A 15,997-nucleotide genomic window follows, 5' to 3' on the forward strand; every position below is an offset into this window, starting at 1 on the left:
GAAGTCCATTTTAACTCACGCCTACTGCTTTGGTGACTCCAGCCAGCCACCTCATTCTCTGTAATCCCCTTTTTCTTTTGCCCTCAATCTTTCCCAGCATTAGGCTCTTCTCCAGTGAGTCCTTCCTCCTCAATAGGTGGCCAAAGTATTTGTGTTTCATCTTCAGGATCTGGCTTTAGATTTAGACCCCTTCTAAAGAGCAGTCAGGGTTGATCTCCTCTAGGACTGACCAGTTTGATCATCTTGAATTCTAAGGGACTCACAGGTGTCTTCTCCAGCACCATAGTTCAAAGACATTTCCTTCTGGAGAAGGAAATGGCAACCTACTTCAGTATCTTTGCCATAAAAAAACCCATGGACAGTACCAAAAGGCCTTCAAAGTTACTTCTCTTAATAGTCTCCTAAAGTAATAAATAGGATGCACTTTTTTTTAGCTTTTGAAGAGTTTATTAAATTTATAGCTGACTCATCATCACATTTATAGCTGACAGTAATAAGGATTTTTATTATTCTCTGTTATTATTTTAAGGGTATTTATTATTCATAGCTTTTCTTTTGTGTTATTTGTAGTTGATTTTTTGATCTGCTTCAAAAACAGCAAAAACAAGAAATTAGAATATTTAAAACTGCCCATATGTTCTTCATCATTCATGCTTTTTAAAAATCTGATTTTTCTCAGTTGCATTTAGAAAGACAGTGTTGAAATTTGCTAAGTGCTTATCAAAAGGGGCCGATTGATAATCTCATTTATTTCCACTAGAATATTCAATATTTACAGCTCTTTCCAGCTACTACAGTGTTCATAAAGATGAGGATCTCCTGAGGAAAAGCAATAACCACTTTAGCCGACTGTATGAAAGATAGCTGAATCATACAATAAGTTTAATCAAGCCAGTAGAAACCTATCTAGCCACTATATACATCAGTGGTAGTCAACCTTTTTCTACCTACCGCCCACTAATGGATCTTTCTTGATGGAAAAATTTCCTTACCGCCCACCAGTTTTTGCGCAAGTGCGGAATATTTTTTAGAAAGGAGGGTGTTTTTTTAAAAAAGAAATGTACATACATTTATCTTTTTATTTCTACTTTATGCATGTTTATAATGTTTTTAACTTTATAAAGTTTAATTAGAAAACAATAAAGTAAATTGAAATTAGCTTTACTAGTGATTAATGAGATCTTTGAGGCTGATGCTGCGAGACTAAATATTTGATATCTGGTTCGATTTTAGTAAGGAACAAACGAAGGTCTCCTCTTTCGGTGCTTTTCCTTTTTATCTCCTTTTTTAAAAATCTTCCTTAGGGCTATGTACAAAAGTAAGGCTGAGCTAGTTAGCCCACTTATTATTATTAGCCAACAACAATTCTCCCCTGCCTTTTCTTTCTCCTATTTTGCAACTGCTCTGCTCAGCTTCTGCCTGTCCCTGCTAACAGTTTCTACTCCTCCCCTTCCTCTTCCCACGTGTTTGCAACTGCTCTGCACGGCTTCTGCCTGTCCCTGCTAACAGTTTCTACTCCTCCCCTTCCCACTCGGACAAAAGGAGGTTTTAACCTCCGAAATCCCCACCGCCCACCTGGAATCCCAAAACGCCCACTAGTGGGCGGTAGGGACCAGGTTGATGACCCATGGTATACATACATGTTAACCATGCCTCATTATAATTTTGTGAGTGGCTCAATACATTTCATGAACTTAGTCTGTTCCATCAGCGTATGATTCAGTGTTTTGGGTGAATTTAGAAAATAGTTTTATTCAGAAACTAGGTTTAATGCATTGTGGGATTTGACACAATTGTAGAAATCAAGCATTTTAAATCCTTCGATAAAAGTCTGTATTTTGTATTTTTTTTAAAAAAAATCTTGGGTTCTTTTCATCTTCTCTACAAAGAACATCATAATTTTAAAACCACTGAACAATATTCTCATCCATCCTTACCATTAAATGCCTTAAGCCTTGATCTGTGCCCTAGCCTGTTGTTTCTGACATTTCTTCTGGCCCTGAAATTGGAGGGGAGGGTGCATTTAAATCAAATTGAAAATACTTTTGGAGTTTTAAAGGAACTATTACTGAAATGTTACATAATCCCTTCCCAAATCAATTGTTCCTTTTCACACTTCCAGCTCAGAATCAGGTGATCTTTTGTTTCATTTTGTAAAGCCAGTCATTTATGATGTAAAAACAGGGGGGGAGTTTAAAAATGTCATAGAAAGTAGGAAGGGTTTCGTGTTTTGTTTTGTTTTTAATATTTTCTCTCTCTTTTAAAAATTTTTTTGGAGTGGTGTTACTGGAATGTTTAACAGCAAACAAGCCATGTGGTGACTTAACATACCAATTTTCCTTTTATTTTAACAATAGCCACAATTTGGGCAACTGAAAATTGGCAGTTTTGCCATTGAATTTCAGTGTATGTTTTCAAGATCACAAAATTAAAGATCTGGTGGTCTGTGGGCTGAGGTTGTTTTCTCATGTTGTAATCAAAACCTTGTCTCTGTTTTACACTGTAATAAGAGCATTTTATAGTCAAATCTAACTCCATTTTGTCATAGTTGTGCTTGGGAAACAGATGCAAACCAGACTTCTTATAAATGCCTACATTCTAAAAAAGACATTAGTGCCAGATCAATGTGCATTTTACTATATACATAATCTCAAGAATGAAGAGAGATCATATTTCATCATACCCACATGATAGGGAAGTATTTGTTCTGTAATAAGAATGTTTAATTTGTAATTGATTGCTTAATTCATTCATCCATTCATTGCAAAACAGCTCCTCATTAAAGTCTCTTTCTTTCTGAAGTAAACCAATAAATTCCAGGTTGTTATATTTTTCATGCTCTTTTCTGCTCAATTCAGATGCCTCCCTCCCCCGCAAACACACCTCCATATTCATTTTCCTACTGACCTTACTCTGCTTATCTTTCCTAGTTTATAATCATCTGATTGTTATCAGGAGGCCCCTTAACTCTCTTCAATTTTCCAGCACGCTGAAGAATGCTAAACACAATCCTTCTATTAAAAAATGCCAGTCTTCATTACCAGCATATTCAAAGCCTGTACATAAGAGTTACACAATATTGATTATGCAAATTTTTGCAAACAAGGGACTATAAAAACAAAAAAGTTTGCAGGTGCCAGCAACTCTTGTCGCAGCCCTTCTGGTCTAGCATTGCAAAGTTGAAGCTTTTTGCCCTGGGTTTGAATTTTTGAGGGGTATGAGAAGGAATATGGTAGCACTCCTCTTCTTTGTATTTCAAATCTCTATACATAGCAGAGAAATAAGAGCACAATGAAATGAAAATGTGAGGGGCAGTATTGCATGACCTGACCCATTTCAGCTTTGGAAAAGCGGCTTTATAATAGATTAGTTATTTGTTGAAAAAAATCAGTCTTAAGGGACAGTTACTCATACTGTTGTAGACACTTTTTCTACAACAGCTTGTGAGTTTAGGAAATCAATGCATAAGCAATTGTAAACATTGAGCTGACCTATTTTAATTGCTGATGTTTCAGGCACAAGGCTAAATAAAGTCTCTAATTTATTAAAGTTTTCTGTTGTTCCAACATGACAAATTCAGCAAAAGTGACTAGGCTCTTTGGCAGGGATTCACTAAAAATCTTTTTCTAGTTTTAAGAATCAAAGAGAAATTATGGAGTTGGAAAATAACAAGTGTTTATAGCAAAGAACAAATTGAGCAACACATCAAACAGAATGAAATTGATTTTGTCCTTTATTGATCACAATAAACCAATCTCAAAACCTTTCTTAATTATTCGAAAATCTTATTAAGGATAGTAGCAACTACTAATGTGTTTGGAAATACATTCCCATGTTTCATATATAGTTACAAAATTTCATATTTAATGGAACTTCACCTGGAACTATGAATCTATTCAAAATTCACTTTAGATCAGAGCTTCTAAATACCTCAGATAACTGTTAGTGTTATTATTCTTGATGCTTCCTGGGTGCTTTTAGTAGCCAGGAATACATATAATGGTTGTGAATTCTGTAATACAAAACTCTTTCTTGTACTGATAAAAATAAAACAGAATTATGAGCACAACTGTACCATCTCTTTATTAGCCATTCATTCTTTCTGACAGAATTCATGTTGCAATAGTGACATTATCTGCTTGAGCATTAATTTGACCCTGAAAAATTGCTTCAAGAAAGTTTTCTTGGGAAAAAAATCAAACTCTAAGTTGTGTTGGCTTTCTTACCAATTTTATTAATCTGGGAAACTACTTTTATATCTTAGTTTTCTTCTCTTATACAAAAAAAAATCACTCAAAATAATGAATGGGTGGTTGTTTGATATTGTTATTCTTCATAGAGAAGTAGCCATTTACCCTTTTGAAGGTAAGCTCAGTGCACCAATATGTATTCTTACACTTAAGTGGGGGGGGGGGGGAAATCATCTCATTCTACATTTGGTGAATTACATATTTATCCACTTTTTCATATTCCAATTAGTGGCAATGCATGAGTGCAGCATTTGTTTGAATGAGCAGTCCATATGCTCATAAAACATTCAAATCGGGAATCAAATATTTTGATACAGAAGCAACATTGTTATGTTTTACTCTCATATACTTATTGATAGAAAACACTGCTGGCCCTGTTAGTTTTGACAAGCTAGTAAATGAGTATTGCAATGCTTCATTTTATTTGGGTCTATTTTAGGAATATATGGAAAATATTTAAATGTAATTAATTTATTATATTAATTCATATTTTGAGTAACATAAGAAGAGTTTTTAGATAATGTCTGTTTCTAACTTTTGTTCAACTCACTTTATTAAATGGATTGTTTTTCTTTTTAATTCAAGCTTTTTATATTCTTGCTTTTTGGGGTTTGGAAACATTTTGTTTCCGGTAATTTTAAATCATTGTCATTTGCATATTGTAACAAGCATCAGAAGAAAATATAATATAATGCATTCATCATTTCAAGCAGAAAGTAAACATTTAATTTGTGTTTTCTGTTTTGTTTCTTCTTCTCCTTCTAGACAACATCAGGGGAAGATGTACGTGATTTTACTAAAGTGCTAAAAAACAAGTTCCGATCCAAGAAATATTTTGCTAAACACCCACGACTTGGTTATCTTCCAGTGCAAACAGTTTTAGAAGGCGACAATTTAGAGACGTGAGTTTTGAACAAAGATTGGGTCTTTTCAATATAGCATTTTTTCTCACAAAGATTTTTTCTAAGGGTAGAAGCTACAATGAGAATACTTTGCAACTTCATTTGTAGCTAAACATGTTCGAACTCAAGAAGAAAGCTAAAACACAGAAGTATTAAAAATTCAGGCATAGTAAAATGTCCTTTAATAAAACATATAAGCTATATTTATTTAAGATATTTTTAAAGTACATTTACTGAAAGTGTCCAATACAGCTAAAATTACTTTGTAGTTCCATTTACTTAGTGGGAATGAATTAAAGACAGTTTTAAAATTGCATACTGAACCATGCCCAGAAATTGGTTTTTATTCTTTAAACAAAAAGGAGGACATATTTTCAATGTGATTGGAGTGAAAGAGAAGCATGTCACTTAAGATGGTCTCATCAAATATATTCATCCTGAAAGTCTCTTTAAATTGCACTCCAGTTTACGTGCATTGTAATGATATCATTAATGAATAGAATCAGCATTAGATTTAGTTTTCTATACATTCACTTTCTGTACACCTGTTTGTTGAATGGTATACATGCCAAAGCTGTAAAAATTGGTCTATATACTGAAAAAATTGCAATCAAATCAAATTGTACAGAATGAACACTCTACATTAATGTAATATACTATTAAAATCTGTATAAGCTTCATTTTTAGCAAGATACTTTAAACAAATTCCAAACAATTAAGAACTATGTAAGGTTTCAATTAGTTCCTTTTTTGGTTATAGGATGGGGAAAGATACTGTTTTTAAGATTATTGCTCTTCTATTTGATCATCAAATGATCAATTTTCTCTGTAATATATTCTGAAGTGGGTTTGGTTATGAGCAATTTCATTTTTTCTCTACATCTTCTAAAACAAAATATTGGGGTAGAACAATAAATAAATATATTGTGCAGTACTTGTCTAAATAGCATCAGTATTTTAATCTTCTGTTTTCTTTCTATGGTTCTTTTCTTTCAGTCCTATCACTCTTATTAGTATGTGGCCAGAGCAGTATGAGTAAGTATCTTCCATCTTTGTGCTTGGTAAGGTAGCTAAGTTTAATATATCAAATATTTCTTCTGCAAAATAGTGGAAATGAATGAGACCATTCACAATCCTGCTTCTCTGAATCTTCCATTTATTTGACTAGAACAGGCATGAAATAAAACTTCTGAATGGTGAACATTTGCTACCATATTTGTTTGAGTCAAGGCCATCCCCTTAAGAGGCATTTCATTCTTTTGTGTTTAATACTGTAAAAAAAAAATCTTGCTTTTTTATAATTTAGAAAATTCAACTTCTTTTCTGTTAAATTCCGCTAGCCCCTCCCAATCTCCACAACTGTTTCATGACGACACCCATTCCAGGATAGAACAATATGCTAACAGGTAAGAGGCAAATTCTGTGTGTGTGTATGTGTCTGTGTGTTGATATATCGCAGAACTGAGATTGACATTACAAAATAGAACAGTGATGCTGAACCTTTTCGGCACCAAGTGCCCAAACCGGAATGCATGTGCATGCATGCGCATGCGCCAGAGTGCCAAAAACCCAAAGACCAGCTGCGCACCGGCCACCTGGTCTTCGGGTTTTCGGCATGTGCGCTCGCCAGTTGCTCTTAGCGCACGCTGGAGTGCATGTGTACCGCCAGCTGGTCTTTGGGTTTCTGGCACTCCTGAAAAGCAGCTAGCGATGGCAAGTATGACCACAAAGAGGGCTCTGCGTACCACCTGTGGCACATATGCCATAGGTTCAACATCACAGAAATAGAAAGTATGCATTCTTTTGTATTATCATCTATCTGTGTAAACTTAAGAGTTAAACTTTGAAAAATGTTGTAATGCATAATTAAAGTTGTGACCATAATTGAATGACCACTTAAAGGTTACTACATGTTGTGCCTCAGAAATATATCCTCATTTATGAGTTTGAGTTTTTGGAATTTTTAAATCTCTTTTAGGTGTTGAATGGTTCTATAAATTGGTTTATCCTTTGCTCAAATGATAAAAAATTAAGACATACAAGCAATCTGATACCAAACATAGTTTATTTAACATCTGTAAACTAATAAAGAGGAAGCGAGGCCGTCCTCCTTTAAAAGTGAGTTCAAGCTGTGATGAGTTACCCCACCTTCTGTATCTTTTGGGGACCCTGAGAGGGACTGCAGGGACGACGAAAATATTCTCTGTGGATGCAGGGCACAGTTAGGCTTCAGTATTACTTTAAGGCCTTCCTGGATCTCCTATATGAAGATTATAAATTATGAGTAAAAGTTGTGAAATAAAGTTTTATTTCAAAGGAGGAAGAAACAAAAGATGGGACAACAACATGGCAGCATATTTTACAAAAATGATAAGCCCGAGGAAATCATCAGGTTTTTAAGTTATAAGAATGAACATTTATTATGGAATAGGCAGTAACTTGTTATTTGGTTGTTCCGATTGATTGATTGGTTTAGAAAATTTATATTGCCGCCTACTCGCACATGGCGACTCAAGACAGCTCACAGGACAGAAAAGCACAATATAAAAGAAATAAATATAATAAAATTAAAAATAATAAAATAATATTCTTGTATGGACTGTACACCGCCCCGAGTCCCTTTTGGGAGAGGGGGCGGTCTAGAAGCGCAAATAAAAGTAAAGTAAAGTAAATAACCCCCTCCCCAGCAACAGCACACATTCATACCAGCCATTAAGTGGGCTCCGTCCCACTCTGGGTTTCCCAGGCCTGCTGGCAGAACCACATGTTTAGGACCTTCCAAAAGAGTGTTAGATAATGTTCCAGGAGAAGGGAGCCACCACAGATAAGGCCCTTCTTCTGGGGGGCCCCAGATGTATATCCTTAGGGGACTGAAACCCACAACATTCCTTGCCTCCCCACTTTAGTGAGTCAGGTGGATGTGACCTATATCAAACCTCCCCAAAAATACTACAGTTGCTAAATTGAGAACTAATCTGTACGAAAGATAATCATAATTTATCTTTCATGAATATGGTTTTTTTTTAGGCTGGCCCAAATGGAACGGAGCAATGGTTCCTTCTTCACCGATGGTAGCTCCACCACAGGAAGTGTGTAAGTAGATTTAGTAACTGGAATTATTATAAAAATTAATGACCACTCATTTAGGTTTAGGGCCTATGTAATATTTGGTAAGTTTTTTGTCTCAAAATGGTAGAAAACTGCTTTACCCGGTTTTTTTGCCATTAAGCAATTTTAGATAACTGTAGGGTCCCCCACCCTCCTCAAAATATTATGCAGAAATAGGTTGCTCTTCTATGTTACACAGATGGTTTACTGTTTAAAGCGGCAGTCAGTTTAAATCTTTTATAAAGTTGCAAGTTTATCTTCTTTTCAGTTAATACATTTTTCAGTTCATTTATTTTTTGCCTCTTCAGGCAATTTTATAATATTTAAAATGATGACATTAGTTATGCATTGAGTATTCATATACAATTCATTTATATTTCAAACACGCAAAGTATGTATTTATGCTGACCCTCTCCATCTCTAGGGAGGATGAGCATGCTCTTATCCAGCAGTATTGCCAGACTCTGGGAGGTGATTCGCCAATGAGTCAACCGCAAAGTCCAACCCAGATCTTGAAGTCAGTGGAGAAAGAAGAACGAGGAGAACTTGAACGAATCATTGCTGACCTCGAGGAAGAGCAAAGGTTCCATAACCCTGTTCTACATTCACCATGTCTTGAAGATTGGCTATGAAAAAAATATTAAGGGTCAGAGGTTTATTTCTGTGTGTCAGTAGGAAAATAGGAATCAGCTATGCTAAATATAGTCTTTCAAAGTTGAAATGGTGGGAATTGTTCCTTTCCTGGGTTGGCCATTTCCTTCCTTGGTCCTCTTCTTGTAACTCAACATTTCAACCAATGTAAATAATTGGCACCTGCTCATGTTTCTCTGTGCCAACTTCTTGCTGCCCCAGTGATATTACTCAGAGTTCTCTCTCTTAAACTGAATTGAGGCCCTCCTCCTCATTTTTCTTTTTTTTACACAAAATATAAAGGCAAGAGATACGCTATTGGTCCATGGTTGAGGAAAGGGTGTACAATTCAGAAATCGAATCTCGGTCTTCCCCAGATAGAGCTAGAAAGATTCCAGCCTAAAATAAAAGTTTAGGTTATATTCCCAAGAAGTGGCCAACTTTTATGAGCCTGAGGACCATCATAGCAGAGGTGAGTTCCTACCGATTCGAACCAGTTTGGCCGAACTGGTAGTAGCTTGGCGGCCTGGGTTGCTGGAACCGGCAGCAACCCAGACCTGCCACGCCCCCGAACCAGTTCTTCCGGTGGTGCCATCTTGTTTTTTGCTTCTGCGCTTGCGCAGAGCAATTTTTGTTGTACTGCGTATGCGTGTGTATGGCACATCCCTGAGTGAACCAGGAGTAGCGGCTGCCGGAACCCACCCCTGCATCATAGCCCTTTGGCTAAAACAGCAAAGTTAGGATTTTCACTGCAGTCCAAGCTATAAAGCCTAAGAGAACACACTAGACCAGCAGAAGAAAAAAAATTAAATTTCATTAAGCATAGTTAATATTATTCTCAGTGCATTTTTTTCCCTTTTGCTTCAAAATTATAATTTGGCAGAAATTTTTAGTGAGTTGGCATCACAAGCAATGTTTTGTGGCCTTGCCTGAATCCTTGGAATTTCATAGTACCAAAATATATAATACAGGTATTTCCTGAGTGAGGTGAATAAATTCTGTAAGAAATGAGCTTGCTGTTTTTCTGATTAATGGGGCACAATCTGACAGAGGTGAGATTTTCTCTAAATTAATTTGGACATAAAGATGACTCATTTGTTCATATTTGCCACTCATTAATAGTAGCATCAAGAAGTGATTTCTCTGTTCAAATATGTGTTATAGGCCAAATTGCTATTGTCCTGTGTGAACTCCAGCATACGACTTTGCAATAAAACATTATTAAATTCAGCAGCTAGTATAAAACAAAAAAGTGGCAATATATTATGTACTATGCTGTAAGTTATTTAAAAAAATAGCTCTAACCCTAACTTTCCAAGAGTGTTGAGATGGTATAAAGGGGAATGTTTAAAACCATGGATGGAGAATTTTCACAGCCATTTTCCACCACTTCACAAATCACATGGGGGAAAAGTTAGATAAAGAGGTTTCTTCTTTCTGCAGCTCTCTGAGTTATTTTGCGCAGATAAACTGCAGAAATGGGGGGGGGAGTTCTATTAACATTATATTCTGCCCTCACTAGTCAAACATTTATCTTATAAGTTGCTCTGACCTTTTCATACAATTAGATAACAAGGAGAAACTGTAAGTGGATTTTCCTGTCCTTCTTCTGCTATAAAATCAGCTGCTTTTTAAAATTCCCTTCAGGATGCTGCAAGTGGAATATGAGCAACTCAAGGAACAGCATCTTCGAAAGGGAATCAATGCCCTAAATTCACCTCCGGACTCAGCTGTGTCACCTCAACACACTACTGAAGATGCTGAACTCATTGCAGAGGCCAAACTTTTACGACAACACAAAGGGCGTCTGGAAGCTAGGATGCAAATCTTGGAAGACCACAACAAGCAGCTGGAATCTCAGCTTCACAGGTTACGACAACTGCTGGAACAGGTATTGAATTCAGCGACTTTCTCCCTAGGACAGCAGTGATTTATAGACACACAGTGTAAAGCTAGTTAATTGTATTTGACTTTTTTACAGACGTACTGTTTTGTGCTCTGTTTGGGTTCTCTCTCCAAAATGATTTTAATGTTTTGCCAAGAGTAAAGCCACATTTTGTTTGTTTGTTTGTTTGTTTGTTTGTTTGTTTATTTATTTATTTATTTATTTATTTATTTATTTATTTATTTATTTATTTATTTATTTATTTATTTATTTATTTATTTATTTATTTATTTATTTATTTATTTATTTATTTAATGTTTCCAGGCTGCTTATCTGCTTCAAGAGGGGCTTTGGGCAGTATATAATATAAATCAAGATATAAATCAGCATATAAAATTAACAATAAAATATTAAGATTAATTTTGGATTTAAAATGTTTTAATATTATAAGATGACAACATACAATTTCAAATTTTAAACTAAAGCAAAAATAAAAATTTCAAGTTGGTCATTTATAACATTAGTTCATAAGGCTCTCGTGGCAGCAGCCAGCCCCACAATCGTGTGGACCTTTGTGCCCCCCACGCAAGGGCACAGAGCCAAGTGTTGACCTCTTTACAGCAGGCCAGAGGAGTGGGGGGTTACCTCACCTCAGGGGGAAGCAGAGGTAGGTTCCTACCAGTTTAGCCGAACCGGTAGTGGCTGGCAGGCCTGGGTCGCCGGAACCAGCAGCAGTCCTGGCCTGCCATGCCTCCTGGTCGGCATGGCATGGGTTTTCTTTTTCATTTTTAAATATTCTGCTCATGGGCAAACCTATTTATGGGCAACTGCGCATGCATGCAGAGCGTGCGTCTGGTGCATGCACGCGTAAAATTGCGTGCACACCGAACCGGCAGTAATGCCATCAGCAACACACCCGTGGGGGGAAGGATGTTCCATAATGTGGAAAATTCTTTGACAGGGTCTGCAACATACTCTCCCTATAATCCTGTGTGATATTTGATTTTAAAAAAGTGGTTTCCGAATGTTCTTCCATTTTCTAAATGTTCCTGGAACATTTAGAAAAGCACCCTAAGGAAGGATCTGAATGAATATCTTAATATTTAATAGTTGTATATATTGTCAATCTCACATTATCTGGCAATAGAGTTATTTTACAACTGGGATTTTGAAAGTGAGGAAAATAGAAATGTGGTGGAGTTTCAATTTGTTTGAAGCCCCCCCCCCCCAAAAAAAGATCACCAAACTCTGAATGGGTTGGCTACTATAAGCATTTTAATTCTCTCTTTTGGTAATTTATAGAAAAAAACAGTAAGGAATGTGACTTTCTTATCTTTTAGGATAGGATATGATAGGATAGGATAGCATTCTTTATTGGCCAAGTGTCGAGACACAAGGAATTTGTCTTTGGTGCATATGCTGTCAGTGTACATAAAGAAAAATAAAATAGAATACATTCATCAACAATCATAAGATGCAACTATTAGTGATAGTCATAGGATACTACCGTGTTTCCTGGAAAATAAGTCAGTCTTATTTTCTTTTTACCCACAAAATATGGCTTGGGCCTTATTATGAGGAGAGGGTTTATTTTTGGGGGGGGTTGCCAGCCTCATGAGTGAATGGCTGTGTTGCGCTGTTGCAACAGTGCAACACAACTGCCATGAAGTGACCACGTTCACGAGCAGCCACCCGGCAAACCCCCTTTCCAGCCGGGCACAGTGCCATTCACTGAACTAGAGGTATCGGCAAGCCGTGTGAGCGCCTGTTCGCCGCTGCCCAGCTCCCGCAGCTTGGCGCCTTCAAAATGCCAGTGAATGGCGCTCTGCATGGCTGGAGAGGGGGGTTGTGCGAGCTCTCACACGCCTCCCAGCCTCACGATGCCATGGCCCAGCTCTCCCTGCAGAGCCAAGGTACCTCTGCTGCCGCTGCCGCCGCCATCCCAACATGGCTTTTTCAACAGTGTTCCAGCACTGGCCGCTCTGGGTATATGCTCTATGGTTGTACGCTCTGCAAGCAGTTGGCCCACAACCGTAGAGTGTACGTCCAGAGCGGCCACTGGCGGAAAACTCGGTTTGGAAGCCTCCGAAAAAGCCATGCTGGGATGGCGGTGGTGCTCTGGCTCTGCAGGGAGAGCTGGGCCAGGGCATCGTGAGGCTGGGAAGCGGGCGAGCGGGAGCAGAACAGCCACTCATGCAACCCCCCTCTCCAGCTGTGCAGAGCGCCTTTCACTGGCATTTTGAAGGCGCCAAGCCGTGGGAGCTGGGCAAGCAGGCGCTCACGCGGCTTGGCGATACCCCTAGGTCAGTGAATGGCGCTGTGCCCGGCTGGAAAGGGGGTTTGCCGGGTGGCTGCTCGTGAGTGTGGTCGCTTCATGGCTGTTGTGTTGTGCTGCTGCGACAGTGCAACACAGCCATTCACCCATGAGGGCTGTGCCCGGCTCTTTGGGAGCTCACTCGCAAGAGAGCAGCCACCCGGCAACCCCCCTCTTCGGCTGGACACAGCGCTGCTCACCAACTTAGCGGTATCCCGAAGGCGCCAAGCAACACGATCACCTTTGCCTCCCCCCCCCCCGATTCCCGGGGCTTGGCACCTTCGGGATACAGCTAGGTTGGTGAGCAGCGCTCTGCCTGGCTGGAGATGGGGGATTATCCAAGGGGCTTATTTGCAGGGGAGGGCTTATATTTTTGCCCACCAGAAAAATGTGGTGGCCTTATTATCAGGACATGTCGTATTTTCGGGGAAACATGGTAATAAGCAATCAAATCATACTAGGAAACAATAAAAACAATATAAGTTGTAAAGATACAAGCAACATGTTTATAGTCATAAGTGGGAAGAGATAGGTACAAGTAAGGATGAGAAGAATAATAGTAATACAGTCTTTGTAGATAATTTGATAGTGTTGTGGGAATTAATTGCTTAGCAGAGTGATGTAATTTGGGGGGAAACTGTCCTTGTGTCTTGTTGTTCTGGTATGCAGAACCCTATAGCGTCGTTTGAGGGTAGAAGTTGAAACAATTTATGTCTAGGATGTGAGGAGTCTGTAGATACTTTCACAGTCTTCTTTTTGACTCATGCAATATACAGGTCCTCAATGGAAGGCATGTTGGTAGCAATTGTTTTTTTCTGCAGTTCTAATTATCCGTTGATGTCTATGTCTGTGTCTGTCTTGTTTGGTTGCAGAGCCAAACCAGACATGTTGTAGAGGTACAGACGACAGACTCAGTAATTCCTCTATAGAATTATTTGTTTACTTTGTTACTATTAGTAAAAACCATTCATTCTGAAATATGGGAGTCCATCTCCAGTTTAGCACTTCTCCTGTATTTGAGGCATTGAACTATTTCACAAATCTTACTTTTTTCATAGTGTACAGGAAACATTTTATAATAGCCTTCTACCAACCTGTTTGTGCAACTTTTGTAAACATTTAAAGTGACTATTTGTGAGATAGTTCAGTTGCATTTCTTTTCAATTGGTTTTAAATTGGACTATGTGGTGACAGGTGTTATGTAACCTTGTGGCATGTGCTACTGTTTGGTTTTCTAATATATTTTCAAATCAGTTTTATTTATCTCATAAAGATTTCTTTGTGATTATGATATATCCACTGAAGAGTGTTGATTAGATTAATAACATGTCAAGACTGTATTCTCTCTGAGCTATGGGGAAAAAAACCTAATTGAGCTGGTGGTATCAAAGAGAATACTGTTAGTAAGATTATTTTGAAATCCTGCATTTCACCTTGTTCAAACGTGATATTTCAGGTCACAATTTGAAGGTGTACTTACTATTTTTATTTCAACAAGGATTGATGGTTGCTGCGATTTTTGGCCATTGTGTCCAAAATACGCAATAACAAGTCGGATTTAGAGATGAAATGGAGCTGCACATGGAAGCTTCATAAAGACATGTTAAAAAAGAAATTCTAATGAAATCATAAATGTCTTAACTAAATCGTTAGGAAAATCTGGAAGCTTGCAGATCAAACATATTTATTGCTCCATAGACAAGGAACAGGGACGTGCGGTCAGGGGAGGCAGGGGAGGCAGAGCCTCACCTCTCTTCATGAAATAATAGTATATAATATTATATACTATATATCTGTATAATATTATAATATTATATACATCCGTCCGGCCGCGCCCAGGAGCTGCGGAGGCAGAAATGTTGTCGGCGCTCCCGGATGACGAAGGCACGAAAGCGACTGGGGAACGACGAGAACCTTCCTGCCTCTGCTGGATTTTGCGCGCTCCTCGCGACTGCAATATGCAGTCGCGAGGAGCGCGCAAAGTCCAGCAGAGGCAGGAAGGTTCTCGTCGTTCCCCAGTCACTTTCGAGGACTGCGGAGCGTGAGCCGGAGGAGCACGCTCAGGAAGGCGGGGAATGCGATCATGTGTGCTGGAGGCTGAGGCAGCCTGAGCCTCCAGCACACGGGGTCCCATTCCCTGCCTTCCTGATGATGTCACCAGCCTCACCAGCCATAAACCTCACCGCACGTCACTGACAAGGAATAAGAGAAATAGGCTATCAGTAAATTAATCATTGTTTATATGGCATCGGAATCAGTTAAGTTTGTCAAAAAAATGAAAGCAAAATATTTTGTGAATTCATGTTAAGCTGGAAAAAGGATAAATCTAACGGAATTCATAAGCCCAAAGTTTGCTGAGAATTGCTTTGTAATATGGAGCAACTGTTATTTTTTACATGGAATTTATTACATAGAATTTAGCTTCTCTCTTTTGCAATCTAGTAGGAAGAGCCATCAAAATACTCATAAAAGTTCCTCTTTAAGTTAACTAATGAAAAGAACCTCTAGAAAAGTATCGACAAAAGCAAAAACAGTACTAGCAGAAGATTTCATTCATACTCAGTAATTTATGGGGAGCCTTTTTAGTTTTTAAGTATCATGTACTGAATAAAACATGAAAATTGTTACTTAAAATATGTAGAATTAGCTTAATCCTAGGAAACCAAGTTTACCTGCAGTATTGTAAAGAAGTGTTTCTCAATGACTGGGGAATTCTGGGAGTTGGAGTCCACAACTCTTCAAGTTGCCAAAGTTGAGAAATACTGCTAGAGACAGTGGTCCCAACTTTTCCAGTTCTGCAGATCAGTGGCAATGCTGGCGGCCTCAGGGGGGAGGGATGGTTTCGCATGTGCTCATGCCACTTGCACAAATGGGGCTTTGCATGCTGTCTGCCGCTTGCATGGCCCAA

The 15,997-nt window shown here is 38.3% G+C and overlaps 1 protein-coding gene across 4 annotated transcripts in view; it reads left to right on the forward strand.

The window, feature by feature from the left end:
- The window catches only part of UTRN (utrophin), a 389,350-nt gene that overhangs the window by 350,872 nt on the left and 22,481 nt on the right, over positions 1 to 15,997 (forward strand). For all 4 annotated transcript variants that reach the window (XM_081943506.1, XM_081943504.1, XM_081943503.1 and 1 more), the window contains 6 exons: positions 5,016 to 5,152; positions 6,149 to 6,187; positions 6,493 to 6,558; positions 8,180 to 8,245; positions 8,685 to 8,843; positions 10,538 to 10,781. In XM_081943506.1, the coding sequence (XP_081799632.1) occupies positions 5,016 to 5,152; positions 6,149 to 6,187; positions 6,493 to 6,558; positions 8,180 to 8,245; positions 8,685 to 8,843; positions 10,538 to 10,781 (711 nt within the window). The remainder of the gene's footprint in view (positions 1 to 5,015; positions 5,153 to 6,148; positions 6,188 to 6,492; positions 6,559 to 8,179; positions 8,246 to 8,684; positions 8,844 to 10,537; positions 10,782 to 15,997) is intronic.

Source organism: Natrix helvetica (assembly GCF_964273705.1).
Source record: "Natrix helvetica genome assembly, chromosome: 2".
NCBI lineage: Eukaryota > Metazoa > Chordata > Lepidosauria > Squamata > Natricidae > Natrix > Natrix helvetica.